Source organism: Odocoileus virginianus, chromosome 12 (genome assembly GCF_023699985.2).
Source record: "Odocoileus virginianus isolate 20LAN1187 ecotype Illinois chromosome 12, Ovbor_1.2, whole genome shotgun sequence".
NCBI lineage: Eukaryota > Metazoa > Chordata > Mammalia > Artiodactyla > Cervidae > Odocoileus > Odocoileus virginianus.
Window position 1 is genome coordinate 60191695 of NC_069685.1, and position 25810 is coordinate 60217504.

Consider the following 25810-nt stretch of genomic DNA (forward strand, 5'->3'; position numbering starts at 1 on the left):
ATTTCCCACTGTTTGGTTTCTCTAAATGTCTGTGACTGTGATGACTCATTGGCGCGAAGCCTCTCCTCAAATTCCCTCTCCCAAAGTGGCTGTAGTCTGTGGGGAGAGCAGAGGCCAGGGCCGTGGTCTGCCCGTGCGTCCGTGTCTGCACAGACGGAAGTGGAGGTCGGCCGTGTCCGTCTGCAGCCCCCCAGCACCCCCGGTCAGGGTGCAGATTCGTGGTGCAGCGTGTTTCCGACTGGCTGGTTTTCTCCCCTCGGCCGCCTTGCTTCATTGCCAGAAGACCCAGGGTGTTAGCCCCAGACAGTCAGCCAGGCCCCGTCGAGGGAGAACTTCTGTTTTTCGAAAGTCTACTTCCCTTGCCACCATTCTCGGTGTTCTGTGTCCAGAGGAACTTCTGTTGGCGCTTCAGAATCTTAACCCTAAGTGGCCCTTCTCTTTCTGCCAGCACATCTCCAGGTCCTAAAGCCATCATGGGGTCACAGACATGAGTCATGGTCAAGGATACCCATCTTTCCTTCTGTGGGGGCTGAAAAGTTTTTCCTCCACTCCTGGAGACAGTGTATATAAACTGGCACTATTGCCGAGGGTAGGTTGATAGGGTATATCAGAAGCTTTCGATATTTTCACCTCTGGAAATTCTATCCCAAGGACGCTAGCGGGAGGCATGTTTGGGAATTAGAGGAGTAGGAATTACTTGAGCAGGGTGGGTTCATTATTAACCATCCCAGAACAGGTTGTTTTTGACAAACCCTCTTAAGAATATAGGGGCTTCCCTGGTAGCTGGTAGAGAATCTGCCTGCAATGTAGGAGATCCCAGTTTGATTCCTGGAACGGAAGGTCCCTGGAGAAGGGAATGGCTACCCACTCCAATATTCTTGCCTAGAGAATCCAATGGACAGAGGAGCCTGGTGGGCTACAGTCCACGGGGTCACAAAGAGTTGGACATGGCCGAGTGACTAAGTACACAGCTTAGGGATACATGTATATATAACGAATATTTATATGTAGGATAAAGACCACAAATGTTGCTATGTAGGGTAGCAGTTGTGGGTAATTTTTCATTAACTGGATATTTTTTTCTGAATTTCTCAATTTCCTATAAGTGTCTTATTTCCCAGAAAGAAGTTAATAATGTACAAGTGATAAATTAATAGTTGGTTGAAGCAGGAGGCGTTGTCACTCAGTGGTGGGACATTGACGCCGCAGTGGGAGCAGGGAGGCCTCCCAGCAACACCAGTGTCCATGTGTCCCGAGGTCAGTGGCTAAACAAAAGGAAACTTTTTTGAAAATGGGATAATTGCTTTATAATGTTATGTTGGTTTCTGCTGTTTAACAACACAAACCAGTCAGAACTATAGATGCAAATATAGATATACTGGAGTGGGTAGCCGTTGCCTTCTCCCGGGGATGTTCCCGACCCAGGGGTCGAACCCGGGTCTCCTGCATTGAGAAAGCAAGCAGATTCTTTTCTGTCTGAGTCAACAGGGAAGCCCAGATAGAGGTCTATATATATTCCCTCCCTCCTGAGCCTCCCTCCCCGACATTCCACCACTCTAGGTCATCACAGGGCACCCGGCTGCTCTCCCCGGGCAATACAGTAATTTCCCACCAGCTATCTGTTTTACACATGGTAAGTATGTATACTTCAGTGCTACTCTCAATTCGTCCCACCCTCTCCTTCCCCCCACTATGTCCGTGAGATCTTTCTCTATGTCTGGGTCTCAGGAAACTTCTCTTTTCAAATTTAGAAGGAAAAAATAAATCCCTTCTTATCTAGACTTGAGAGTGGGTAAAAGATTTTAAATCCTAAAGCAATAGAATGAATCCCAGAGGAAAAGATAGATTGGCTGCATAGAAAGCAAATTATATATTTAATACTTGGCATAAAAAATGAAGGCCACGGAAAGTGGGAAATATGTTTTCAACCAACACGACATGGGGTAACATGTTTTAATGTGCTTAATCTCAGTGCCAGCTGCCACCTCTGTTTGAACAGGGGTGGTTCCACCTCCCCGGGGGGCATGTCCAATTTTATTAATAAGTCCAAGAGGGTTGATGTGCAGGTAGCAACAGTCTTCATCCCATCCCCTGGAATTTAGTCCACCACCTACTGGTTTAACACAGACCTAGAAGTGGAAGGGGTTTGTTAGGAGATGCTAGTCATAGAAGTGGAAAGAGAGAAATTACTCCGGATATAAAGATCTTTGGGGGGTCAGGTGGCTGCCAAGTTTGGTAGTTGGGTTACAACATTGAGGAAGGTGAGTTGAGAGAAGCTGGTGGGCTCTGTGAGATTCAGTGTAGTTTCACGTTACTGCATGGAAATGAAAATGAGAAAGCTGATTTTCAGAGCCTGAGTTCATGAATGGAGGGTGGTGAGTGCTGGGGGGAGGAACCCAGCTCTCCTGAACAGAGAGCAGTGCCTGGAGCTGGGGTCAGACCAGATGTTAATCCACTGAAGCAGTCAGCTCAGAAGATTGAAAAGCAAGTGGACAGGTTGTTACCAAAACCACTAGGTGCTAAGGGTTGTTTTTTTTTTTTTTTTAATGGAGGCTTCCTCATGGTGATCTGAAAGACTCAGTATTTTTGGAAAATAGACATGGTGGGTTTGGAGCAGCACCGGGGAGAAATGATTCAGACAAAGGCCTGCAGACAGTTTTGGGTATAGGAAAAGCTTTGGGTTGAAAGAGGCGAGGGGGGTCATCCATGTCTGAAAGGGGAAGAGCAAGTAACTGGTCTGGTGTCGGGTGCTGTGCGCAAGGCCTTTAAACACCAAGTACCATCCCACCTTCACGGCTGGCTATTCCAGGGGGGTATGGACGGATCACAGTGTGAAGGAGTCACACACAGGGTCCTGGAGGCGGGGGGGGCCCTGAGGTGCTGCAGCAGCTGGGGAGGCGGGGAGCAGGGCAGCCTTCACCTTTACAGCCCTGCTGTCTCTCGTTACTCATTTCTAAACCACCCCTCCCCACCGTGGTTCCATTCATCTTGGCATTCACTGAGGAAATACTTATTTTTATAGTGAGATTTTTTTAAAGGCCTGTAGAAAAATTGGAGTAGAGCCAATGACCAAGCGACCCAGCCAGGAAAGGTTGTTTGAACCAAAACTCAGTGCCCCACGGGTCAAGAAGTCAATCTTCAGCTCTGGGGCTCTAGTGATGAGACCTGAGAGCTGGGAAGTTGCCCCATAGATAACAGGAAGTTGCTGCAGATTCATTTCTGTGCCAAGATGCTATTTGGATTGTAAAAGGTAAGACAAAGCAGTTCCTGGTCAACACATTGCCATCCTCAACTGCAGTTTCCCAAAGTGATGAGCCAGTTCTTACAGCCTGGCCAGCTTCTACCAGGGCAGTGGATTAAAATGTCCCCGAAGATGGCAAGGTAGAGATCCACCCCCATGTGGGCCCTGAGCCCCTGTTAGAAATCTCATGCCTCTCACAGAGTGACCAGCCTTTCGAACAGCCTTGTAACTGGTTCCTCTACCCCTGCTCCTACCCGCCTCTTCCCTTTTTTGTTTCCAGAGTGACATTTCCGAGAGCAGAGTCTGTCAAGGTCTCTGGGGGAGACACAAATGGTTCCCCTCTTGTCTCCAGCTCTTTGGCCCCCCTGTATGAGAGCCCCCTTAACTCACCCCTGCCTCCCACCCACCCCACCTGGTTCCTGTCCCCTCTCTCACAGCCCATGAGTCACTCATGTCAGCTCCAGCTTGAAAATAACGTCCATATTCCAGCTACTTCTCACACCACCACTGTGAGGCTCGTAGTTCGTGCCCCCTTCCTCTCTGAAACGAACTGACCTGTATTGTGTTTTCCCAAGAAACAGAACTAACGAGATGTGTTCATATATATATATATAGTGAGAGATTAATCAACAATGGGCTCACAGGATTACAGAGGCCAAATCCCCATATCTCCAGTCAGCTGGCTGGACACCCAGTGTTTCAGTTTTGAGTCCAAAGACAGCAAAACAGTGCTCAAAGTCAGGCAAGGAGTTCAGTCTTACTCAGCCTTTTCTATTCTAGTCTAATCGTCAACTGATTGGATAAGGCCCACCCACGCTGGGGAGGGCAATCTGCTTTCCTCAGTCCACCGATTGAAATGTGCCTCTCACCCGAAAACACCTGCATAGACACACCCAGGATAACACTTGACCAAATATCTAGGTACCCTGTGACCCAGTTAAGCTGACATATAATAGTTAACCATCACGTCTTCCTCACCAAGCTTCCTGTTATCCTCACTTTAGTCTGTTCTTGGCACAGCAGCCAGAGTAACCTTTCAAGGTATTTAGGCAGGGTTGGGTAAACAAGAGCCCACAGGCCAAATCCTGCCTGTTGGAAGGTTCTGTATAGCCCACAAGCTAAGAAGTGTTTTTGGTTTTTTGTTTTTTTCATTTTTAAATGGCTGTAAGAAAATAGCAAACACACACACAAAAACAGTGACAAGTAAAAATTATATCAAATTCAAGTTTTAGTGTCCCTAAATTTTATTGGAACACAACCACACCCATTTGAGCAGCATCTGTGGTTGCTTTCATTCTACATCCTCAGAGTTGAGTAGGTACTAGGAGACCCACTGGCCACAAAGCCTGAAATTTGCAATCCGGCCCTTTTAGAAAAAGTAGACTGACTCCTGTTTGTAGGCTCCAAACCTTCCACGGCTTTTCGTCCCACTCAGAATAAAAAGCTGGAAGAGCCTCGAGACTGGCCCATGGCTTCCTGACCTCTCCTAATGTTGTGTTTGTCAGAGGCCTCCTACCTCCGAGTTTCCACCTGTGCTATTCTCTCAGGACCACCCGTCCTTCCCCCACCCCCAGTATCTGCAGAGCTCCTAACACCTGTGACCACCAGCTCTATCAACTCTAAGTTTCTCTCTCTCCCAAATGGAATGAGGTCAGGACCAATACTTGACACTAGTATCTAGAATCTGGCATATGCCGTTAATAAACATTTGTTGAAGGAGTGAATTGAAAATACAGAGATGAAGGTGCCTAGTGGAATATCTGGGCAACAGTACTTCGCTTCCAGAATATGACCTTCCCCTGACCACTGTCCACCCCAGGCTGGACCAATGAACCCACCACCTTCAGTGGCAGCAAGTCCTTTATGAAGGAGTTGGATTTGGGGTGCGGGGAGCAAGCAGGCAGGGCAGGTGTGCAGTGATGGAGAAAGCATCCTATTCCCTTCTGCTCCCTGAGTCCATGCCTGAGATCCAGCTTTCTGAAACACCCTAGGAGTCCTACTGCTGCCTAAGCCAGTTTGAGTTGAGTTAGTCTGCAACCAAGACTGCTTCCTCATACAGCTCTGTCTCCCCCATCAGAGGCCCTTGAGTTCCGAGGTCCAGAGTTCTTCATCTCCGTACCTTTAGGGCCAAGGAAGGCCCAGGGCTTGGGGTAGCTTGTTGGAGGCATTGATTTCTTCAACTGCTATGCTCCTTGGAAAAATCACTGAGTCTGGAGCACCTTTTTAAGATTTGATTGCTGTCTGGCCTTCTGGTCTGGGACCAGCCCCTGCGCACCCTAAGCTGATCCAGTGAGCCCTAGAGAGTCCCTCTTCACTCTGAAGGACTGGCTTACTCTGTAGGCTTCCATTGAAAGCAGCCAGCTCCTGGGGTTGCTCAGAGATGGAGTCAGAATCGGGCTGAAGGTCAACTCCCCGAAGTTCTGTTCTCATTGAGAAGGGGAATTGTTGCAGGAAGAGACCCCTTCCAGGGCCTAAGGGTCAGCTCTTGTCTAGCACTGAGTAGTGAATTGTCCTAGGAGACACAGGTGCTGATGAAGCAAGAGACTATTGGGAAGGGGTTCCAGTTCCCTGGGTGGGGGACCCAGAACTCTGCTAGGTAGCTGACAGTCTCAGGTTTTATGGTGATGGGGTTAGTTTCCGGGTTGTCTCTGGCCAATCATTTTGACTCAGGGTCCTTCTTGGTGGCAGAAGGACTACCAAGATGTGGTCCTTCTTGGTGTGGACCAAGAGGCCAAGATGGATTCCAGCAAGGATGCTGGGAGGTTCATCGGAAATATGGACTGGTGTCTCCTCTCTCCTCTTCACCTTTCCTGCATTCTCACTGGTGGTGACTTGGTAGTTCTGAGTTCGTTACCAGAACTTCCTGTTGTAAGATAACTCATGCAAGTGGTTACTATCGGGCCTGGCCAGGGTGGGCAGTTTCAGTGTTTCCCCTAACAGAATGACGTCCTGGCTCTGGTGGGCCTTAAGGTGGCCATTTTCCACTTCAGCCATTCAAATCAGCAAATGGCATTCTGTGAACCATCGCTTGTGTCCACGAGGGTGTTGGGGGAACGGGAAGGGAAGGGCAAGCATTTGGGTGTAGTCCCTTCTGCCTCTCCAGGGCAGGACCTTTTATTACAATATCTCTGTTCTCTATTTTAGGAGACCTTTGTTTTCACTTGAACCAAGGGTCCCACAGCAGGTAAATTTGAAAACTGCTGCGTCTCCAGCTGTACCATGCTCGCTCACTCAGCCGTGTCTGACTCTCTGCGACCCTGTGGACTGTAGCCCGCCAGGCCCCTCCGCCCATGGGCTTCTCCAGGCAAGAATACTGGAGTGGGTTGCCATTTCCTATTCCAGGGAATCTTCCCAACCCAGGGATTGAACCTGCATCTCTTAATGTCCCCTGCATTGGCAGGCAGGTTCTTTGCCACTAGTGCCACCTGGGAAGCCAGAATTCCTCTTTGTCTGAGAGGAAGCCAGAGGCTTTGCTATCTGGTCTGCCTGGGCTCCAATCCCCTGGGCCCTTGCCTGATCCCCAGATTCCTCAGTGGCGCAGTGGCCACTTAGGCAGGCAGGCCTGACTCTATGAGACACCACCCCCATTTTCCTGCAGTTTCCTCCATTTTTAGGGAAATGGACGTAGGATCACGCAGGAAATGGACATCTTGTGGGGGAGGGGCCCCAGCAAGTCCCCAGCAAATTGCAAAGATGATCAGATCTCCGCTACTCCTGGCCTTTCAGATACAGTCCCTGCTTCTCCACATATTTCCAGAATTCCACAAGTTTTGTCTGTCTGTTTTATTTTCTCATTTTCCTCAATCATTGACCAGCTTATGTCCGGTAAATTCCAGGTTGAGGCTAAATTCTGCTGACTTTGGCCACCTAATGCTTCCTCTCTTTGTCTCTATGGTATTGTTTCATAAGAACAGTGTTCCCCACCCCAGTCCCCACCCAGAAACAACTAAGGAACCAAATGTAACCATACGATAGTCCTTCCCACAAGCAGAGGTGTACAGGTGGCGGCGAGGCTGCTGGGACTTGGCGCCCACTGTGTGACGCTGACCCATCAGCCAGCAGCAGCATGACCACATTTAGCCCCCAGATGAGTATTTAGGAATGTCCGAGTGTAAGAAGGTCGCGGGCTGTTTGGATAGCAAATCCTTAGTTGTCCAGCTGGGGGCCCAAGGAGCCACACCATTCACTTTAAGGCGAGGCTGCTCCAGGCTTTAATTAATGTTCAGGGACATATTTTCCCCAGAAGACCCCTAAATGGCCCTCGGTTCCCAGTCTAGCTCACCCCTGAACTCTGACAGAGGAAATTAACACTCAGTGGCTTTGCTGATTGCAATTCCTGCCTTACACCCCAGCACAAACATGAGCCAGGGGTGTAGACTGGGGGCTTTTTTCTGGCTTCCTGGACTCTGCCACTGACTCTGTGTGACCTTGAACAAGGCACAACTTCACTCTGAGCCTCTACATCCTAAGCTCCAAAGGCTGCTGTGAGCCTACAAGCAGATAGATGCACAGCCTCTGGTGCTTAGCAGAAGCCAAGGTAATGTTAAACTTCTGTATTTTAAGACTTTGCAGGAGAGGAAACTGAGGCTCCAGAGAAGGGACTTGCCTAGGTCACTCAGCTTGTAAAAGGTCAGCTGCCAGGCCCCTGGTCTTGGGAGTGGTCCCCTCTGGGTCACTGCTCCTGGATGGTTTTTCAAAGCTCACAGGGGCGTAAGGGCCTGGGGCCAGCCTGTTGAAGAACTAACTTTCCTTTCAGCTGTGCCAGAATCTTCTGAGAAGCAGCTTGAAGCTGCACAGGTGCCAGGGAGGAAAGGAGGTGTCTGGGGGACGTGGGGCCCTGCCTCTGCCTGCTGTGGACTCCCTAGCCAGTACCCCCACCCCAATTCTGCAGGTGGGGCCAACAGCCTCTGGCACCCCATTCATAATCGAACAAATGACCAGGTCCCCTGGCCCTGTGGCTTGGGAGAGGCTGCTCCCTGCTCTAGGATGATCAACTTATCCCAGTTTGCCTGGAACTGATTCAGTTTTAACACTAAAAGTCCCACATCCCAGGAGCTCCTTTAGTTCCAGCAGGCCTGCAGCGTTGATCACCCTCTGTGTAGACTGTCATTCTAGAGCCAGATTCTCACAGGGTCTTTCCTGCTGCAAAGTCAGGGCTGCTCCCCTGTCCACCCCACTGGTGGGCAATTGTCCCATTGTTCGTTCCCATCAGAGCCATCCTCCTGTCTCTCTGACTTGGCCATTAGCATCCGCCCCTAGTTCTTGGACAAACTTCCATCTTTGGAGGGCTTCCTGTTTTATGGATCAAGCACCAGGACCTGGATGGGGAAAGGCACACTGGGGTCACATAGATCTCTGACTCCTGGCTAGTGCTGTTCCCTTGACCTCTGCGTCTTGAGGAACTCGTCATTGACTTCACACTTGTGGGGCCAGGTGATGGGCTCTGGTTTGGGATGACCTGGGATTTGAGGTGGACATCTGGGGCGGAGCCTAGCAGAGGGCCTGTCCCACCTCCAATGGGCTTGTGAACCCGGGCCCGAAGAGATGTATTAATATCTGAGATGCTTATGATCGGGGCATGGCCTTCTTCCCCTGGGTAAGGTGTTCAGAGTTTCTCAGCCCCTGCCCATGAGGGCTGGCTGTTCCCACACCTGCTGGGGAGGAGCAAGAATCTCTGAGTTTCTCCCTTCCTCTTTGGGGGCTTCAGGTTCCCTGCCTGTACAGACTGAGTGTGTTTGGGTCCCCTTCCGGCTGTAGCTTCCTAAAGCCATCAAGGTTCTGTCATGTGAACACCCAGGGGGGCTCTGATTTTCAGTTTAAGACAACAAGCCAGGATGTGTGGTCCTCTCTGAGCATATGTCCCGAGCCCCACCTTGTATTAACACAAGGGCTCTCCCTGGCCAGGCCCTGGAAGGCAGCCCTCCCTGTCCCTTGCCTTCCTTGAGAGTCTGTGCATTCTCAGGCCCCCCAGCCTGGGTTGAAGCTCTACACTCTCCTTGGGATGTTGCCTTCTCCTTCGGCTACTTGTCATCTCAGTAGTCACTTCTCCTTGGAAGAGCCTTGTGTCATCTCCCTCCCCTGCCCAGGGTAGGTTTGGGGCCCCTCCCTGGCATGACCACACCACTCTGTCCTAGTGACCTGTTTACTTGTTTACTTGCTGGCTTCCTCATCAGATGAACAGCCACAAGAAGGCCAGAGCCCAGAGTTACTTGCCTTAGGGTCTCAGAGCAAAGATGATGGGGTGTCAGAGTTGGCTAAAGAACCAAAACAGGAAAGAGAAATAAAATAGGCAGAACCTGCCCTCGTGAATTTTGCAGTCTGTCTCCCCAGAGAGGTTCCTGATTGCAGCTAAAAGGACCCCTTGGGCACCTTTGAGAGATTCTTGGATCTCCAAAGAATGGCTGCATTTGATTTGCAAAGCTCAAGAAGATCTGTGATTTGAATCTTCCCCCACCCCCAATTCTTTTCTCGGCCAAGAATCGAGAACCATCCCCCTTTGCATCTGGTCAATCCCTCCCTTCCAGGGTGGGGTGCCTTCTCACCCCCACCCTCCATCCCCATGGAGTAATACTGTGGCCTTTCTCAACTGTAGCCTCCTCCCAACTACCTCCGCCACAAGTTCCCCCGTGGTTCTAGGTGTTTTCATGGTTACAGGAACCCGAGAGTGACCTCAGACTCCGAGGGGCCCTGTCTCCCACTCCCCACCAGGCTTGATCAGCGTCCCTGAAGCTGTCACAAACAAGGGGGTGTGGGCTGTCACGTGGCTTTGAGTAACCACACTCTCGCTTCCTTCTTTTACACACGGCCGTTGGGGGTTGGCGCGATCCGAGACCACGGCAGGGGTGCCACGGCCGGGCTTGGCAGCACAGGCTGGGTCCTCGTCGCTGAAGCAGAGGAACCACTTCTCCTGGGCCCACGAGGCGGCTGTCCCATGGTCTGCTGAGCACGGTAGGTGCCAGCTTGCAAAACCACGGGGAGTGGCTGGGTGGTGGAGTCCCCAGGGGCCAGCAGGCCTGCCTGACAGACAAGGGCAGGCTGGGGGCCAGTCCCGGGCAGGGCCTGAGCTGCAGTCCCTGCAAAAGGCGTCCTAGCAGTCTGGGCACTCGGGATTGAGGTGTGCCTAGAGTTCATAGCTTTATTCTGCTGTCTCTTCTGGGTCCTACCCACCTCAACTTCCATCCGTCCCTTCCCACAGCTGCCAGCAGCTGCCGGCTTGGGGGTTACTGTGAATTTTTTTTTTTTAATGGAGAAATCAGGAATGTTTCCCTAAAAATCATCCTACCCCTTCATGGGTGGGAAACCAAGGCCCAGAGAAGGCATTTGCTCAGGCTGTGGATCCATTTAAAATAGCATTTTTCAAACCTGTGTTCTTCACATTTTTATAGGACCGAGGAAGGGATGCGTGTGCACAGCAAATTATTAAAATGTTAGAATGAAGAAACTACTGCTAGCAAAAGAGAAAGTCAGAGTAATGATGAGAATATTCCCGTTTTGTGTCTGGAGTGCTTTAGGGGGCATATAGGGATGGTGGGGGGCTGGTGGCTCAAGCAGTGTTCCCCTGTACACTCACAGACACGGAGACAAGGAGAGGGTCAGGGTGGGTAGGCTCCGGCTGCCTGGAATTCTTTTTTTCTTGAAATGTGGCTCCCCTTGCCTCAGGCAGGCCACACCCTGCACCGCCGGTCGCTGGTCACAGGGCTTGGCCGGCAGATGGGGGAGGCTGAAACTGAGCAGAATGGGCTGGGCTGCAGGGTGAGCACTGCCTGGGAGCCTCAGCCTTCAGAGGGGTCAGGGAGTCACCTGAGAACTCTGTGCCCCCTTTTAACAGATGAAGAAACCAAGGCCCAGAGGGGTGGGGCAGCTGCCCACGGTGGCACGGCTGGGAGGTGGCCAGGCTTGCACTTGTGGTGGCCCCATCTGGTCACCGGACCCTCGTGGAGCCCACGGAGGTCCCAGGTTCTGGTCTCTCGGCCTCCTTTTGCTGAGCGGGGCAGGCAGACGGTGGGGGTGGCCCCTGGCTAGAAGGAAATAGTTGTTACTGCTTGTGCTGCTCACTGCAGGACAGGACACTCCATGGAGAGACAAGGCGTTGGCACGAGCAAGAGCAACCTTATCCGGAAAGCCAGTTGACTGAGAAGATGGCCCACTGGTGTCCCAAAGAACCGTCTTGCCTGAGTTAGGACCCAGGCTTCTTTTGTACTCAAAGGGGAGGGGTGGGGTGGCTGGTTGATGCAAACTTCTTGGAGTTGGAATCCTTTGTTCTTGCCGGTGTCCACAGTAGTTCTGGTCACGGTGTTCCTGTAAACTTCTAACAAGACAATTATTTTCTGTTCAGCACCTGTTTAATCTCTGTATGAATGGAAAAGTGTTATACCTTTAAAGGTCAAGTCTGGGAGGCGGAGCTTGAGACACAGTATTCTGTGTATTTCTGGCTATAGGTGACACTTTTTTTTCTTTACAAAAGTGCAGAGCCAGAAGGCCTAACCAGAGGCAACAAAATACAGAGGTTAGATCTAAAGGAATAGATCTAACACAGAGTCAGGTTTGTTCTTCTCTGTTACAGTTCCCCACTGTCAACATCCATTCCACAATGTTGGCAGTGGTGGGGGTGGGGAGGGTGGGGGAAGGGTGCGGACTGGGGCCGGGTCGGGTAAATGATCACTCTGGCTACTTCCTGCTGAACAGGGGCAAGGAAGGGGTGAGGGTGGAATGGAATCTATCAACTTGAAAGTATTCCCAGTTCGTTGAGCAGAAGCAGTTTGCATTATGAGGACACTGCCCCGTCTTTTTACAGTTCTGCCACACTTATACAAGCAGACTTCCCAGGCGGCTCAGCCTGCCAGCACAGAGCCTGAAGGAGACGTGGGTTTGATTTCTGGGTCGGGAAGATCCCTTGGAGGAGGAAATGGCAGCCTACTCCAGTTCTCTCACTTGGACAATCCCATGGACAGAGGAACCTGGCAGGTTACAGTCCATAGGGTCACAGAGAGTTGGACACCACTGAGTGAGCATGTATGCACACTTAGATGAGCACTTGAACACACACACACGTGTGTGTGTGTATATAATTCCACTTTACATATATATAAACTCTAGCAGTTGAGGGCACCAAGCTCTGCTTGGACAGGACTTGATTAAAGCATTTCCTTTCCAACAAGTACCAGTGAAATGAGAGTGAAGTCCTCATTACTTATATGGTACGAGGCTTACTTGAAACAGCAACTTAAGATCTAATGGATTGCAAGGCCGAGTCTGTGGACCTATTGGCTACAGATTCTCCTGGTCAGGCAGACACCAGGAATCCAATATTTCAAAAGGGCTTAATTTAAGCTTGCTTCTGGGAGCCACTCTAATCCGTTGCAGGGCAACTGTCAAGGCCTTATCCCCAGGTACGTGAATAGTTTCCAATCAATATGATACTTGTTGGCTTATATATGTAGGTAAAAGCAAGCACGTTGTCACTCTGGTGTTAGGCAATACAGATTGGGGGATAATTTGCCTTTCTTGGGATGCCATTGGCCCATACTTCTGGTCTTATCTTTCTGTAGACCTCAGGGAGATCATCTAAGTTCTGTCCATTTTTCTGAGTTTTCTAGGAGAGCCCTCTGTAGGTTTCAAAGCATGTTTTGGTGGGACTCTGATATCTAGTGGTCCTATCGAAAAAGTCACTTGAACATTTAGTTTACAGAGGTGATCTCGGCCCAGGATGAGGATAGGGAATTCATACATGTACAAGAAACTATATTTTAATATCAGATTTCCTAGTTGGCATTCCAGTGGTTGTGAAAATGATCACCTCTGTACTTCCCCTGACACCCCAGTAACTGGGGTAGGCTGGGAGGTTCTCTGTGCTAACTGAGGGTTTCAATTCAGTTCAGTCGCTCAGTCGTGTCCGACTCTTTGCGACCCCACGGACTGCAGCACACCAGGCTTCCCTGTCCATCACCAGCTCCCAGAGTTTAACTCAAACTCATGTCCATTGAGTCGGTGATGCCATCCCACCATCTCATCCTCTGTCGTCCCTTCTCCTCCCGCCTTCAATCTTTCTCAGCATCGGGGTCTTTTCAAAGACTGAACTGAGGGTTTAGCATGGAGTTTGCTTCCCCTGTGTCTACCAGAAAATCAACCAGTTTGCTATTCACTGTCAATTTTACCCAGGGCTCCTATGGGGATATTTGAATTGAGTGTTGTAAATCCAGAGGAGCCCCAGGCCTCTTCATTCATCATCTGAATATTCTTCCCTCTCTACCATCTGATAGGCCCCACTCCTATCCTTTCCTACCCATTTCTAGCCCTCCTTTAAAAAAATTTTTTTAATTGAAGTATAGTTGGTTTACAATGTTGTGTTATTTTCAAGTATATAATACAGTGATCCAGTTATACATATATTTGTCTATATCCTTTTTCAGATTCTTTTCCCGTATAGGTTATTACAAAATACTGAGTATAGTTCTCTGTACTATACAGTAGTTTCTTGTTGTTTATTTTATATATAGCAGTGTATATAAATGTTAATTGCATATTCTTATTCCTCCCCAACCCCCTTCCTCTTTAGTAACCATAGATTTGTTTTCTATATCCGTGGGTCTATTTCTGTTTTATAAAAAGGTTATTTTGTATCTTTTTTTGAGATTCCACAAATAAATGATATATTTTTCTTTCTCTATATAGCTTACTTCACTTAGTATGATAATCTCTAGGTTCATGCATATTGTTACAACTGGCATTATTTTGTTCTTTTTTAATGGCTGAGTGGTATTCCATTGTGTATGTGTGTATGTATACATAGACATGTACACACCACATCTTTTTTTTAAAGTAATTTATTTTTATTGAAGGATAATTGCTTTACAGAATTTTGCTGTTTTCTGTCAAACCTCAACATGAATCAGCCATAGGTATACGTATATCCCCTCCCTTTTGAAGCTCCCTCCCATCTCCCGCCCCATCCAACCCCTCTAGGTTGATACAGAGCCCCTGTTTGAGTTTCCTGAGCCACACGGCAGATTCCCGTTGGCTATCTATTTTACAAATGGTAATGTAGGTTTCCATGTTACCCTCCATACATCTCACCCTCTCCTCCCCCTCCCCATGTCCTTAAGTCTGTTCTCTATGTCTGTTTCTCCATTTCTGCCCTGTAAATAAATTCTTCCATGCCATTTTTCTAGATTCCGTATATATGTGTTAGAATATGGTATCTATCTTTCTCTTTCTGACTCACTGCACTCTGTATAATAGGTTCTAGGTTCATCCACCTCATTAGAACTGACTCAAATGCATTCCCTTTTATGTGTGTATGCATATATACACATGTGCACAGCACATCTTCTTTATCCATTCATTTGTCAATGAACATTTAGCTTGCTTCCATGTCTTCAGCCCTCTTTTTCTTTCATTTCAGGCATTCTCTTCCCCAGTGTGCTTTCTCTTTACAATAAGTCCATTATTTCGTACGAAGTGCTGGCTTACCTTTCTTAGAGCCTCCTGTCTTCCAGGAATCCAACAGAGCCGTTAGAAAAATAGCATTTCCCCTTGGTCTTCTTTCATCTGTGTCCTCTACTTTTGAATACCTCAAAAGCAATGTCTACCAACTGAGAAGGATTCATTCTAAACGCACTGCCTAATTTTTATAACTTTCTCCTGATACCTGGGGCAGTTTGCCCCATAAAGTTTGCATTTACCTTTCTAGTATTTTCAGGGCCCTCAGGATCTGCATCTTTATAAAGTCTGATAAATTCTTCCCCGAAATTTAGAGGGGTCTTCCTTTGATTTGTGCTGAATCTCTTGAACTTTTCCAAACTCTAGTTTTGGGACCCCTTCTTGAAGCCCTGCCAAGATGCACGTACGGTAGTGCTCTAATAAGGGCATCGGGGATTCCTTGGGGGTTCAGTGGCTAGGATTCAGTGATTCGCTTCTGTGGCTCTGGGTTTGATCTCTGGTTGGGGAACAAAGATCCACATGCTGTGCGGCATGGCCAAAAACAAGCAAGAATGGACATTGCTCCCCCACTAAGGCTCCCAGTTTGGTTCAGCTGTGGGTGCTGCCAAGTGGGCTTTGGGTGTACCACTTGGGTCCATTAGGTAGAGCTGGTATGCTTCTTCCCTGGCCTGATCGGTGACCATTCTCCTTTCATCTCCTATGAAGATCATATTGAGAAGACTGTGTATGTCTGTTCAAGAAGGTTGGTTGATGGGTAGCAAAACAACTCTGTCATTCGGAAAGGATCCTCCCTATATGGAGGGCTGTTCAATTAAACAAATCCAAGGTTGAGAAGGGTCTGTGCTTCCATAGAAACCCAGCCACCTGGCCTTTTCCGCTTATGCCTTCTATGGGGTAATTGCCCTGCTCTGGGAATGGCTCCCAGTCCAAACTGGGTGCCATGTTGGGTCTTGGAGAGTGACACCAGATCAGGTTCCAGTGCCCAGGAAGCTAACTGATCCCCCTAAGGAGAGGGAACCAGTCCAATCACTTCCTGAGCCCTGGTGTTGGGAAGTGGGGCTGGAGCAAGAAGAACAGGAGGCAGTGGGAGGAGTGGATATGTTGGGATAGTGGCTGGAGTGGCTGGGACAGCCCGCTCGGCCAGAGGAGCACATAAAGTCTAGAGCAACGTGGCTTCAATCTCAATCCTTTCCTTTCCTTCCTGTGTGACAGGTTTTCCCTCGGGCTTCTTTTCAAGCCTTTGAAAAGCCTGTATAAGGCAACAACTGTAGGACTTTTCTCGTCCTGATGTAATTGCTTGCATAGAGGGGATTTTATCATTCTTCCCCACTTCTTCACAGAATGGCTCCAATTTCACTATTGTATTATAATTTAGAGAGCCATTCAAAGGCCAGGGTTTCTCAGATCCTAACTGGTACTGTGGTCCTGCATCATTACAATAAAATGTCCTCTTCCTCTTAGTCATGGGTTCATGGCTATAATCAGACCACTCACTTACCCAAAATGCACCCCCAGAAGACTCTTTTTGGAAACATTCCCCATCTATTAAAGGCACACAAGATGGAGTCAGGCTTGTTCTTCTGTTACAGAATGGCTGGTGTGTATGTGTGTCCGTGTGCTGGTCTGTCTGTCTGTCTACAGATACCCTCTGAAAATTGTCAGTTCTTAAGCTAAAACCAAATGTAGGTCTCAGTGACTTCATTTGTGGAAGGACCTCACCTCCTCTGTTACCAGACCAGCAAATTTGGGTACGACACTTGAGACTTGAGTGATTTTGGGGTTTTTTTTTGTCCATTTTTTGTCCACACTGGAGGGGCTTGTGGGATCTTAGTTTCCCAACAAGGATTGAACCCATGCTGCTTGCATTGGGTTGGAGTCCTCACCACTAAAACCACTGGGGAAGTTCCAAGAGTTGGGTTTTTTGGAGGATGAGAGGAAGGCAAAAAAAAACCCTTAGATGTCACTATGGTTTGTGTGCCTGTAAAGGTCCACATACCATTCAACAGCTATGAAAAAAAATGAAAGTGTTAGTCGCTCAGTCGCATCGTACTCTTTGTGACCCCATGGACTGTAACCGACCAAGCTCCTCTGTCCATGGAATTCTCCAGGGGATCTTCCTGACCCAGGGATTGAATCCGGGTCTGCTGCATTGCAGGCAGATTCTTTACAGTCTGAGCCACCAAGGAAGCCCTGCTACCCACTCCAGTATTCTCACCTGGAGAACTCCATGGGCAGAGGAGCCTAGCGGACTATGGTCCATGGGGTCGCAGAGAGTCCTACACAGCTGAAGCAACTGAGCACGTGCGTAATGTCTGGAAAGGCTCCTTGATGGGACTGGGGTCATTGATAAGAAAAGGTTGGGAAGTGCAGGATGACAAATGTGAGGCCGAAAGCCTGCAGACGGCACGTCCTGTGCAGTTGTGAGCCTGTTGCCGGGCCTCACTGTGGTGTCCACTCCTGCAACATGCCTTTAATGAGCCCCCAGGATGCCAGGCCTGTGGGGACTGGGCATCCACTGGAGACTTGCAGTCTGATGGAGGTGGCCGGCCATGCTGCCTGCACTCCAATGGACCAATATCACAGTGCTTACCAAGCACCTGTCTGTCTGCTAAGCCCTGGGCATGTAGCAGGAGTCATAAGGGTCTCTGGTTCCTATTTAGCGTTTATGGGCTGATGGGAATGAATGTTTTGAAAGTAAACAAGCATTTTTTAAAAAGGTTTAAGCAACTGGATTAATCATGCCTGGGCAATCTGGGAGGGCTTCTTGGAGGAAGCAGCATTTATTCTGGCTCTGGAGAATTTCCAGGCCTGGTTCATAGGTGGTACGGAGCTGTGACTATGAGGTGGGCTCTGGAGCAAGACCACCCAGGTTCAAAATCCTGCTCCTTCTCTTACTGGCCATGTGGTGCTAAGCACCAAGTGAGCCTCAGTTTCCCCATATTTCACACGGAGTTAACATGAGGAGGTTGTGGGGCCCGAGTCAGCTAGTAATTCATGCACAGCTCTTAGAACAGTACCCAGGGCATTGTCTACACTAGACACATGTGATTCAGAAGCCACAGGAGACTAAGGCTGTGTATGGTACCCAGGCTTCTGGGGCTCCTGGCCCTGGCTCTCTCTGATTAACAAGGTCTGAAGTGTGTCACAGCTGCCCCAGGGTTGCAGGTTTTTCAGGGGTATGACCTTATGTCATGCAGAATGACAGTGACAACAGCTGGCCTTTAGTGAGCGCCTATCAGGTACTAAGTGTTCAACCCAGACCAGCTCACTTCAACCCATAACAACCCCACAAAGCATAGGCGCTACTGGAATCTTGTATTCCAGATAAGGAACTCATGGCTCAGAGACGTGGGTTCAGTTGCCCAAGGTCACACAGCTTGTACATGACAGAGGTGGGACTGGATCTGGTTTGATGCTGGATTTGATCCTGAGCGGGGCCAGAGGCTATCTGTTACCAAAACCGGGGTCCGCTCACTTGTGTGCAGTCAAGCCAATTTCCTGACACCATGTTGTGGGGGAGGAAAAGGCTGTTTATTGCAGGGTAACAGATAAGGAGTCTAGGACAGCTAGGGCTCAGAAAGCTAGAACTCCCCTATGAGCCTTTGCAAAGCATTTTTTTGTGAAAGATCTTTTTTGATGTGGACCATATTTAAAGTCTTTATTGAACTTGTTACAATGTATGCTTCTGTTTCTATTTTTTTATTTTTTTGGCTGCAAGGCATGTGGGATCTTAGCTCTCCAAGGATCGAACCAACAGCCCCTGCTTTGAAAGGAGGTCTTAACCACTGGACCACGGAAGAAGTCCTACAAAGCATTTTTAAAGGCCAGATGGGGGAAGGAGGAGCATTGGACAGTTCTGATTGGTTGATGGTTAGGTAACAGGGCAGCATCACAAGGGTTAACATCATCAGTCCTCAGGTGCCAGGTCTGGGGGCTACGTGTTCATCCACCTGGTAGGGGAAAGGTTGGCATCTGTAAAACAGCTCAGGAAATGTGCAGCAGATACTGTTATCTAGGTACTTCAGGGAGGAGCTAAAGCAAAGGATATGCGGGCGGGGTCTGTCCTAGGAAGGCCCCACAGGGTCCTGCCTGGTCACATGTCCAGTCCAGCAGGACTCAGACCTGAGCTTGGATCTGGCAGAGGGGGACGCCTGGGCCTCCACTGGATCCTCTCTCTTGAGGCTGCTCAACCCACACCCTGAGATGTTCCATCTTTCGGATCCTCAGATTTCAAGCTTTTTAATGCTGGGATTCAGGATTCCAGATGGGAGGTCCCAAACTTTTTGAGTCCCATGAACGTCTTTCCTGAGTGGTCCAGGGCAGCTGTGCAGAGCTTGGGAGGGGTGGAGGTGCCTCCTGGCAGCTCGCTAGTCTACACTGCCTTAGTGGGGCTCAGGCAGAAGTACCCCAGTTTAGGGTGGAAGGAAACGGGCAGCGTCTAACTGCCTCCGTCGGGCAAGCGACAAGACAAATAGGATGTGGCATCTCTCTGCCCCTCTCTCTGTGCCTCGCCCACCCCTCTCTGGTGGTAAGTGACTGTTTTCTTGCCATCAGAGGAGAGAAGAGGCAAAAGGTGGGGGCTGAAGGAAATGGCTTCACTGCCCTCAGCCTTGCTTCCCTAGTCTGTGTAACAGGAACCAGAGTGGCCAGCGCTGGGGGGAAGACGAACGAGCACCCCAGATGATGAGGTAGTGAAATGACCCATCCAGAGTGGGGGGTTTATACCACGTTGTTTTCATTAGGGTACAATACACGTGTCCTAGCAAAGATGAAAGTCATTATCCTGCCTGCCATAGATGGTGCTTACACTCTGCTCCTCTCCTTGTTACCTGTGAGGCTCTTTGAGTCACAGAGCCTCTGGAAACCGTGTGGGTTTCAGTCATATGGGTGAGGCCTACCCAGCGGCAGCCTGGTTGCAGGCTGCTGTGTCCCCAGTAAACTTCCCCTTGAAGCTCACAGTGTGGCAGGCCCCAGGGTCCTGGATTGCCTGAGACAGATGGGGACGAGGGATGGTCAGTGCTAACGCTGGGAACATTTGGGATGAGACGGTCAGCTTAGGCCCAGGCAGGGAGATACTGGCTTTTCCCAGTGCTCCCTGTTGCATCCCGATCAGGCAGGGAGGTCTCTGCTCTCACACAGGTCTTTGCAGCTTCCCTAGCGTGGGGAGGTAGGGAGGTCGCCACCTCTGTACCCTCCCTGAGTCAAGAGGCTTCCCCATCTCCTCTGCTCCTCTGTCCATAGCCTCCTGCTGGATGCCAGCATCAAGGGACCCTCCTGCAGCGTCTCATTCCGTTCTCCTCTTTGAGACAATGCCGCCCATCTTACAGATGAGGAAACTGAGGCTCAGACTTGGTGAAGCAATCTGCTCAGGTTACACAGCAGCTCAGCGGTCTCTCTCCCACCCCAGGCTGCCTCTGTGTGCAGGGGCGGGTGCAGGGGGAGAGCCCACCTTGGGGACCACAACCTGGCCCCTTCCACGGTACCTCCCATCCTCCCCGACTCACCCAGGTACCTCCCTGACCCAGGGGCTGGTGGGCTGGGTCTTCTGTGTTTGTTTCTCCCTTTCTGCTTCCAGGAAGTGGCTGAGAGCTCGGCCTTCCAGGAACCGAGAACTACCCAAGTGGGGGCAGTGCCCAAGCTCATAGTTATGCAATATGTCCTAAATAGGGCCTCTTCCTAAAGTCCCCTGCCGTCACGAAAGTGGGGCCAAGATTAGGCCATGTACTCTTTCCCGAGGTGCAAAGAATGTCTGCCTCCCAAAGGCAAATTCAGAGGCAAAGAATGTGTGTGTGTGTGCACATTTGTATGACACCCTTATTTAGCACGAGCTGTGAGCTGGCATTTTTGAATTCATTCTCTCATTGCATTCTCCCCACAGCCCTATGAGATGGGTGACATTTGTTGTTCCCATTTTACAGGTGATGAAACTGAGCCTCAGAAAGGCAAAGATCTGAGTCAAGGTGATTTCACTTGTAAGGGACAGAGCTGAGACTTGAACATCGTTTTGTTGGACCTCAAAATCTGTGCTCTCAATCTCGTGCCCTGCATAGCACCCAGTACAGACAGCACCGACCTTTCTGGGTGTTACGGCCTTGAATCAGAACCAGATTCCTCCTGATTCTTTCTTTGCCCTCCCTCTCCTCAGTGGGTCCCCAGTGGTAGGCACAAACCCACCAAGCTAAGCTGTGTTCCAAGCCTTTGCTCCTTCTGTCCTCTCAGCTAGGTTAGGTCTCTCCACAAAGCCTTCCTGAGTTCTTGCTAGCTTCAAATCTTGTCTCCGCGACTTGGCAGCTGTGTGTCTTTGGGCAAGTCTCTCTACCTCTCTGAGCTTCAACCCTCCTCAATAAAATGAGGATATCTGTGAGAGCCAGATGTGTCTGGTGCAAATATCATCATTTGGTTTAAGAAATTACTTTAAGATAAGATCAGACTGGCATTTTAGAAACCATCGTAATTTTAACTAACATGTGAGAGGTTGGGTTGAGTCTGGAAGCAGAGGGTCTGTGAGTGAGTTATAGTCATCCAACAAATGATGAACAACTGCGCTCTGCTCTGAATTACGTGATGTACAAGGAAAGGTATTGAATAAATGAGAAAATAGTTTGAAAAAGTAGATAGAGGTGTCAATAAATATATACTGGAATCATGTTGCTGTATATCTTAAACTAACCCAACATTGTAAAGTCAACTATACTCCAACTGAAAAAAAAAACACAAGGAAAAGTGTTGGAGATTATCCAGGCTCTGCTCCACTCTGGGATGAGCTGGTCGGCTTACTTCCAGGAAGGGAGATACTGGCTTTTCCCAGTGCTCCCTGCTGCATCCCGAACAGGCAGGGAGGTCTCTGCTCTCACACAGGTCTTTGCAGCTTCCCTAACGTGGGGAGGTAGGGAGGTTGCCACCTCTGTACCCTCCTGAGTCAGAGGCACCCCTCATCTCCTCTGCTCCTCTGTCCGTAGCCTCCTGCTGGGTGCCAGCATCATGGGACCTTCCTGCAGCATCTCATTCCGTTCTCCTCTTTAAGACAATGCCGCCCATCTTGCAGATGAGGAAACTGAGGCTCAGACTTGGTGAAGCAATCTGCTCAGGTTACACAGCAGCTCAGCGGTCTCTCCTCTGCCCTGGGCTGCCTCTGTGTGCAGGGGTGGGTTGGGCGGAAAGCCCATCTTGGGGATCACAACCTGGCCCCTTCCACAGTACCTTGGATTGCATATTGCTGAAGGGTGCTATGTCAGGGAATCGAGGAATCTCACCCCAAAACACAGCTGTTGGTCACCACAGGATTCTCAGCTGCAAGATTTTGAATCCCACAAATACCAGCCACTGCCAGGGGGAGAATAAGGGGAGAGAGAGAAACCCAGGAGGCATGAGTGTTCACAAGGCCAAGAAGAAAGACCAATTGGATGGCCAAAGGGAGAGGCACTGCCCTTTCTGGCTCCCTGGTCGGGAGGCTGAGGGGTGATACGAAGACAGTCGCCTTTGCTACCCTCAGGCAAATGAGATGACTGTCAGCTCACTGAGGACAGGCTGTTCACAACAGATTTGAGTTTTTCTCCTGGCCCCAGATAGAGCAGCAGATGGCTCTGGGCCCTTGAGGACTTACAGGATAGATTTACTGAAAGAACCAAAGTAGCTGATATTTGCAGGAGCTGGAGATGGGAGCAAAATGCTAAGGGCTTTGGAGGTATCACCTCATTTTATCCTCACAATAGTCTACGGGTAGGTGCTATCATCCCCAACATGTAAGCGAGGACCTAGCCAAAGGGAACTGGATCAAGCCAACACACTGAGAAAGGATGAGAAGACTGAGAATCTGAGGGACAGGCCAGGGTTGTGTGGGATGGGAGCCAAGATAAGGGAACCTGGAACAGAGGGATACAGAGAGAGGAATCAGCATCAGACTCCAAGAGGCCTCAGAGGGCCAAACGAGCATCTTTATCCTGTCCCGTGGTCACCAAACTCTTGCTCATGGACCCCACTGGTGGACAAGATAGGTACATTGATCTACTGATGAATTGTACACAGGTACTGCTGTGTTCATGAGACACTGTAAATGTGTACAGAAATAGAAGTTAAGTGATACAGAAGTTCATATAACTAGAAGATCTAATGTTACCTTTCTACACCTCAGTCTTGTCCACACTGCACTGGGTCTTCGCGGCTGCACATGGACTTTCTCTAGTTTTGGCCAATGGGGGCCTGCTCTCTGGTTGTGGGCACAGGCTTCTCGTCGTGGCGGCTTCTGTCGTAGAGCACATGCTCTGCGGCACGCAGGCTTCCGTAGATGTGGAGCGTGGGCTCTGTAGTTGTCGCTCGGGGCTCTGGGGCACAGGTTCAGCGGGTGTGCTGTGCAGGCTTAGGTGCCCAGTGGCACGTGGAATCTTCCCAGACCAGGGATTGAACCTATGTCTCCTGCACTGGCAGATGAATTCTTAACCACTGGTCCACCAGAGAGGTCTGAGGAAACTATTAATACATTTCTGTGCTCTGGGTCAAGGGAGTTGAAGAGCGCCCCCAGATGGAGTCAGTGGTGCTGGTAAGTAGTCATGGCTTCTGTGCCCCAGGCATGTGCTGGGTGGTGAGGATGCCCCAGACCAGGTGTGTTACCAGCTGCGGCTGCTCAGGGTCTCGGTCAAGGGCGCTTGGTGGGCCCGGGAGTGCAGCTATGCTGACATCCCATTGTCCATGTCCCCCCTCCAGGTGCCATGTCTCTGAAACTCCTGCTGCTGGTGGTCCTGCTGGGCCCTGGCAGCAGCCTCCAGCTGCAGGAGACCGGCAAGAACGAACCCGTGGAGGCCCCAGACCCAGCACCAGGTGGTGATGGGGGAGACCTGGAAGACTATGATCCCGACTATGACTATGTAGGACAGACGGACCCTCCAGAAATGCTTGACAGTATCACCGAGGCCCCCAAGTTTCTGCCTATGGTGGCAACGCTGGGGCAGAGAGAGCCTGCAGGGCCTACGACACCTGAGTCATTCATTCTGGAGGTATCCACAAGGGACTCTGCTGTCCTGAGTGCCACCGGGGCAACCACCAAGAACCTGAGCACAGAACTGGTCACACTGGTCCCTCTGACCAGAGAACTGGTCACTGAAATCCCTCCCCAAATGAAGGATCTATCCACAGAGTTGGCTGCAGTCACAGAGGCCCTGTCCACGGGCAGCACAGCCACAGAGGCCCTGTCCACGGGTCCCGTGGCCACAAAGTCCCTGCCCACGGACCCCGCGGCCACAGAGCCCCTGTCCACGGAACCCGCGGCCACAGAGGCCCTGTCCACGGAACCCGCAACCACAGAGGCCCTGTCCATGGAACCCGTGGCCACAAAGTCCCTGTCCACGGACCCCGCGGCCACAGAGGCCCTGTCCACGGACCCCGCGGCCACAGAGGCCCTGTCCACGGACCCCGCGGCCACAGAGGCCCTGTCCACGGAACCCGCGGCCACAGAGGCCCTGTCCACGGAACCCGCGGCCACAGAGGCCCTGTCCACAGAACCTGCAGTCACAGAGGCCCTGTCCATGGAACCCAAAGTCATAGAGACTCTGTCCACGGAACCGGCCACCACAGCAGCCCCTTTCAGGGAGCCCACTACCATGTTGGCCCTGCCCACAGATCCAACCACTGTGGAGGCCCTGCCCACGAGACCTGCTACCACAAGGGGCCTAACCACAGCCCTTCCTGTGGCCTCTGATACTCCCAAGGGCACCACTGTGGCAGCTGGCGACTGGTCTGAGGCCTTCACTGGGAACAAAGGTCAGAGCCTTTTCCCCTGGAGCTCTGTGGCCCCGGCCCCCCCAGAGAGCCTGCCAGACCCGGGCCCCGTGAAGCAGTGTCTGCTGGCCATCCTCATCCTGGCCCTGCTGGCCACCATCTTCCTCGTGTGCACCGTGGTGCTGGCCATCCGCCTCTCCCGCAAGAACCACCTGTACCCCGTGCGCGATTACTCCCCCAGCGAGATGGTCTGCATCTCGTCTCTGCTGCCCGAGGGGGGCGAGGGGCCTGCTCCCACGCCCAACGGAGACCTGCCCAAGGCCAAGAACCAGGGCCGGAAGGCGGGGCCGGGGGGCAACCGCGAAGGGGATGACCTCACCCTGCGCAGCTTCCTCCCTTAGCTCCTGGCTGCTGAGCCACAGCCCATGCCCACATGCCAAGGCTCTAAGCTGCGGGTGGGGCTTCCTTGGATACCCCTAGAGACGGGAATCTTCTGGGCGGGGACCCGGGCCGCCATCCACAGGACTGAGAGCAGCCGGGGTCCGGGCACTGAAGCAGGCCTGGCAAGCAGAACCTCCAGGAGAGGCTGCAGACAGCCCCTCCAGCTCCCTGCCCAGCCCCCGTGTGTCCCAGGCTCCCTCTAACGCCTCCCTTCCCCAGGAGGACTCAGAGTCAGTTCCCTGCTGCCATGCCCGCTAACGTTCCCTTCTGGTTGCTATGGTCACTGCACAGGAAGGGGGCACTCTGAACTGGATTCCTTAGTTCATTTCCTGTCATTCCCCGCACCCCTCATTTGGGGGTATCAGGAAACCCACATTGAGTTGTGGGGGCTGGGCATATTCCTTAGGGGACTCTGCGGAACGCCACAGACTAACCCCATCCTGCCCTCCCTCGCCTCCCCCCAGGGCCTTGATGGAGGTGCTCACAGAGGTCTCCCAGGGCCCAGCTCAGGGTCCAGGATGGCGCAGATGCTCAGTAAATCTTTGGTGAACAAGTGATTGCTGAATGAATGCTTCAAGCTGCCTCCTTCAGGTGGGGAGTGGGTCCTTCAGCTGTTGCCCCAGCCCCAGCCCCAGGCCCCTTAGGAAGCCCCCTGCACAGGCTGTTAGGGTTACTTCAGGGGGCACCTCGGTGTATCCTTGGGCGCTGGGGCAGGGGTTCAGGCTGTCGAGGGGCAGAGAATGCTGGCCCCAGGAACCACTTTGTCCGGTGCCCCACCCATGACACAGTTCAAGCCTGCAGAATTTGGTCCCCTGCACCCCGAATCTCTGCCAGATACCCTCTCCAAACATCAATGCCATGCTCCCCAGAAGCCTACCCTGACCTGTCTCTGTTCTGCATGAGGCTCATCTCCCCTTAACACCCAGTGGCCCCCTCCTCACAGGGGGAGCCTGGCTGCAATCCACAAGGCCTTCCTAC

At 51.0% G+C, this 25810-nt stretch overlaps 1 protein-coding gene across 2 annotated transcripts; it reads left to right on the plus strand.

The window, feature by feature from the left end:
* The first annotated feature begins 10022 nt into the window (after positions 1 to 10022).
* Positions 10023 to 25389, plus strand: SELPLG (selectin P ligand). Of its 2 annotated transcripts, XM_070475453.1 has the most exons (3): positions 10023 to 10189; positions 23105 to 23216; positions 23381 to 25389. In XM_070475453.1, exon 3 carries the CDS (start codon positions 23386 to 23388, stop codon positions 24790 to 24792), a length of 1407 nt encoding a protein of 468 aa, XP_070331554.1. In that variant the 5' UTR covers positions 10023 to 10189; positions 23105 to 23216; positions 23381 to 23385; the 3' UTR covers positions 24793 to 25389. The 2 variants fall into 2 exon arrangements, with proteins under 2 accessions (XP_070331554.1, XP_020731711.2); XM_020876052.2 differs by lacking the exon at positions 23105 to 23216 and having other exon boundaries at positions 10036 to 10189.
* The last annotated feature ends 421 nt before the right edge of the window (positions 25390 to 25810 follow it).

Bases quoted from the DNA above. Each gene is read 5' to 3' on its own strand.
- SELPLG (XM_070475453.1), top strand. From the start codon at position 23,386: ATGTCTCTGAAACTCCTGCTGCTGGTGGTCCTGCTGGGCCCTGGCAGC.